The sequence below is a fragment of the Charadrius vociferus genome, unplaced genomic scaffold, assembly GCF_000708025.1.
Source record: "Charadrius vociferus isolate BGI_N301 unplaced genomic scaffold, ASM70802v2 scaffold161, whole genome shotgun sequence".
Taxonomy (NCBI): Eukaryota; Metazoa; Chordata; class Aves; order Charadriiformes; family Charadriidae; genus Charadrius; species Charadrius vociferus.
This window is the reverse complement of record NW_009646928.1, coordinates 475467-479213: the sequence shown is the minus strand read 5'-3', so window position 1 is coordinate 479213 and position 3747 is coordinate 475467. Positions and strand designations below refer to the sequence as shown.

The following is a 3747-nucleotide window of genomic DNA, read 5'->3' as shown; positions in this document are numbered from 1 at the left end:
CGGGAGAGGCTGCGCTTCCGCCGTGCGGCCCCCCTCGGGCACAGCGGCGCCGGCCGCCATTTCGCTGCGCTCCAGAGCGTGGGCGGGTGGGGGGAGGGGAGGCCCCCCCCGCCGCTGGGGACAGGGCTGTGGGTAGCAGAGCCCTCCTCGGCTATCCTGGGGGATACCGAAACGCTTAGTCGCGTATTCGGGCGAGAGTGGGGAGAAGCGAGGCCCGCACACGCGTGTGTCATTGTTCTGCCCTCCCTGTGTGGCCCGCCATGTAAGCTACCCGGAGTGGTGCGCTGGGGTTATTCTTTTCCCACTCATTTTCCTGGGAACAGACTTTTAAAGCATGAAGGTCGCTTAGTGCAGAACTCAAGTTTCTCGCAGAGGAATGCTGGTACACATGGCAGCAGCTCCGTGATATCCCTCACCCCCTTCCGGAGGGGAGTTGACACGTGTAGCGAGCTTCTGCTGCCCAGGGAGGTGGGGGAAGGCACAGCTCTGTCAAATAGCTTCCCATTTCCCTTTCTCCGCTCCGTCAGCCACACGTGCACAAGAGCCGCTTCCTTCGGTGGCATCTTACCATGATCCTGGTGAGCAACACGAAGAAGCAGCCCTGCACAAACCTTGGTTCAAATTTCTCTCAACTTCAGTGAAGTCGAGGTGTAATGCACACTGGGGCAATTATCCACAGCCTACCTGGAGGGAAATGTCATGATATCCCCCCCTTGCTTTTCATTCCTCTCTCCTCCAAACCTCTGGCGTTTTGTTCAAGTATTTCAAGTAAAGCACGGTGAGCAAAAAATGTGTAGGGTTGGGGTTTTTTTTCTTTTTTCTCTTGAGCCCCTTCATTGCAAGCTGAAACCTTAGAGAATTGAGAGCAGAGAAACCAATAGGTCACACAAGTTTTGTTCCTACAGTAAAAGCAGAGAAGAAACTGGATCCCTTAGAAAAACGGCTAAAAATAACTGTTTTCCATGTAAGCAATTGTTTTAGCTGCTTCAGGGTTGTTGAATAGTTTGACAAATGGGAGGGCTCATTGGTTCAAAGCATTTGAACATACTTTAGTAAAGCTTGGAAACCCATCACATAAGTTATTAAGCTAATATCTTCTTATTTTTTTCCCAGCAGACGTTCCTGTTGGCTTTGCAAATAAATTGCCAACGTGCTTTGAGCTGAAAATCTGTTGTTTTGCTGCTTTAACGCTTAGGTTTGTCATGATATACTGTATACACATTAGGTCCAACTTCATTTATTTACCAAAAAGACCAATACATGTCCATAGTACTCTCTGATTGGACAGGTAAACTTCCATCTTGAGCATGTCTGTTTTGCCTCCACTGTCTTACTACTTGTCTCTATAAGAGATACAGTAGCATTATAAGTTTCCTTGAGTAATGAGGCATCTCCTAGTGACTTCTCAGAGCAAATCTGTTGGTTATAATGAGGCTACTTTCAGCTCTGTTGTTAAGGTGTAGTATACAACTGTTTCAGTGCTAATTTAACTCAGTTGGTAAAACTGTTCTGAATATTTTTTAGAGTTTAATATTTTGTTGATGCTAAGCCTAAAAAAAGCTAATATTGACATACTGATATTTTTAACAACTTTCTATGGGGTGAAGTAGGAGTAGGGCTGAAGTTCAACTTCAGCTGATGGTGTGTATTAGCAAGCAGACAATTCTCTTTTGACCGTCATGGCCTTCAGAGGCCATTGTGGCCGAGACCATGCCTGAGAGCTTTGTGTTGGCTAGCATGGACCCTCGCTGGAGAGAGCAGCAGGTGACAAAATCAGAGACAGATTGCATACTTTTCATTACTTTAAAAAAAGTATTTTAATAGGCTTATCCCTTTCCTCCCTAACAATTCCCAAGGTTTTATTTTGCCATACAGCAGCTTTTTTAAAAGCCCTTGAATTGTTAACATTCTGTTCCATACATCCCCTGTATGACTTAAGGAATTGAACAGCTCAGTTGAAACACTTAGTATTCTAATACCTCCTGAGTCAAACTGATGTTTGATTTAAAAGATTTCAAGAGCAAGTTTAACATTATGTAGAGAGGAACTGAAGATATTACAAGCACTTTGATGTTACTTCATAAAACCTCTAAAACTGTTAAAGCATTAAATCATGGTACTCATGATTTCACAGTTGAGTTTAATTTGAAGGTGGATTTTAACATGGAGTTATATTAAATAATAATTTCCACTCTGAATAACAGTACATATTGGTCGTTAGTAGAGACCTGCATGCCTTTCCCTATGTAGTATTTGCAGGAATAAAACTTTAACACCCTCCCCAACCCAAACAAAAAACCCACAAAAAATATACCTGATCTTGTAAATATCAATGATTTTCATGCAGCACAAATATAGTTTTAACAAAGCATGTTATTTAGTTGAGGGTATCCTATTTTGGCTACTGTAAAAAAGTTTCCAAGAAACATCCAAAGTAGTGATGAATTGTAGCCAAAGACACTGATGTGGTATAGTAAGTAATGAAAACTTGAAATAATTTAGGCTATAGGGAATGTGATTATTTTTTTGTTTGTTTGAATGCTTAAGATGTGGATTCATTCACTGAACTTCTCTTGTGAAATGCTTGATTTTTGTAATGATATGTTAACTTTGTTAACATTTATTTTGAAAAGCTGGGCATGTAAATAGTACAGGGTAGTAATCAAATATATCACTTGGAAGCAAGAGTAATGCAGATGGCCAGTGCTACAGATTGCTGAGGATCAAGTGTTAAAATTTCTGATGTTGCAAGAATAGAATCAGTAAAGCATGCTTGCACTGGTGTTAGTGGAAAATATTTTTCAATACAGAAAATGTTTAACTTAACTTCTAGTGTTCTGGCTTTGTAGGATGCTGGGTCACTGATTACAATAGGTTACGCATAAGATAATTCTAATAGACAATATTTGTGAAATGTTAAATATTTTGGGGGTTAAAATCGAGAGAAATTGATTTATGTAGTGGGTTTGAGTATCAATGGTAGAATTTGCTTGTGCTGTACCAGTTGTATTCGTGATAGTTATGTAAGACAGTAATCGACATAGGTTGTTTTCTGCAGATTTTAGCTTTAGGTTGCACCTAGTTATTCCAACAGTTGTAAAAAGACCTTTATTAGGATAGCAGATGTTCCTTCTGCAGCTCTTAATCACGAGCGAAATAAGCTGAGGATTTTTACCCTTTCAAGTACTTTTTTTTTTTTTCTCCCCCCCAATTTCCTTCTGTAAAGCCACACCCGTGCGTTGCAGCCAGAGAAGGCCCCGCTGCACAGGAATTGGGGTAAGTACTGACTTATCCAACCTGTTTTCTAGGTTTCCTAGATCTAAGAGAAAAGCTGAGTTAGAGTACCCTTCCAAAATGGCTGCTCTTAAGGAAGAGAGAGATGTGGAAGACTACAAGAGGAAAGGAAGACGATCCTCACAGGTGAGAGGATTGCTTTTTTTTTTATAAAAAAAAACCAAAACAACTCAACAAGCTAGCTTTAAGGGGAAAAGATTTAAAAAAAACTTTAACCATTTCGCTCTGTATGTATTCATAACTTTTTTCCTGCCTTCTTCATCCCTATACTAGCTGAGTAACTTTAAATTGCAGTGTATTACTTAAAATTTTAAGGGGTGGGGTGTTAAGCGTAGTGGGGAAATTTTACTCTTTTAGTTTTTTGTTATAACAAAGCTGATTAAATGTATGTTTGTGATTTAAGCAAGGTGTAATTTTTTTAAGAAATTCATGCATCAGTATGGAGTATCAGCA

General features: G+C 40.4%; 1 protein-coding gene across 1 annotated transcript in view; it reads left to right on the top strand.

Moving 5' to 3' along the window:
• The first annotated feature begins 3354 nt into the window (after positions 1 to 3354).
• The window catches only part of HNRNPA3 (heterogeneous nuclear ribonucleoprotein A3), a 9394-nt gene continuing 9001 nt past the window's right edge, over positions 3355 to 3747 (top strand). The window contains exon 1 of the mRNA XM_009894524.1: positions 3355 to 3420. Within this exon, the coding sequence (XP_009892826.1) occupies positions 3355 to 3420 (66 nt within the window). The remainder of the gene's footprint in view (positions 3421 to 3747) is intronic.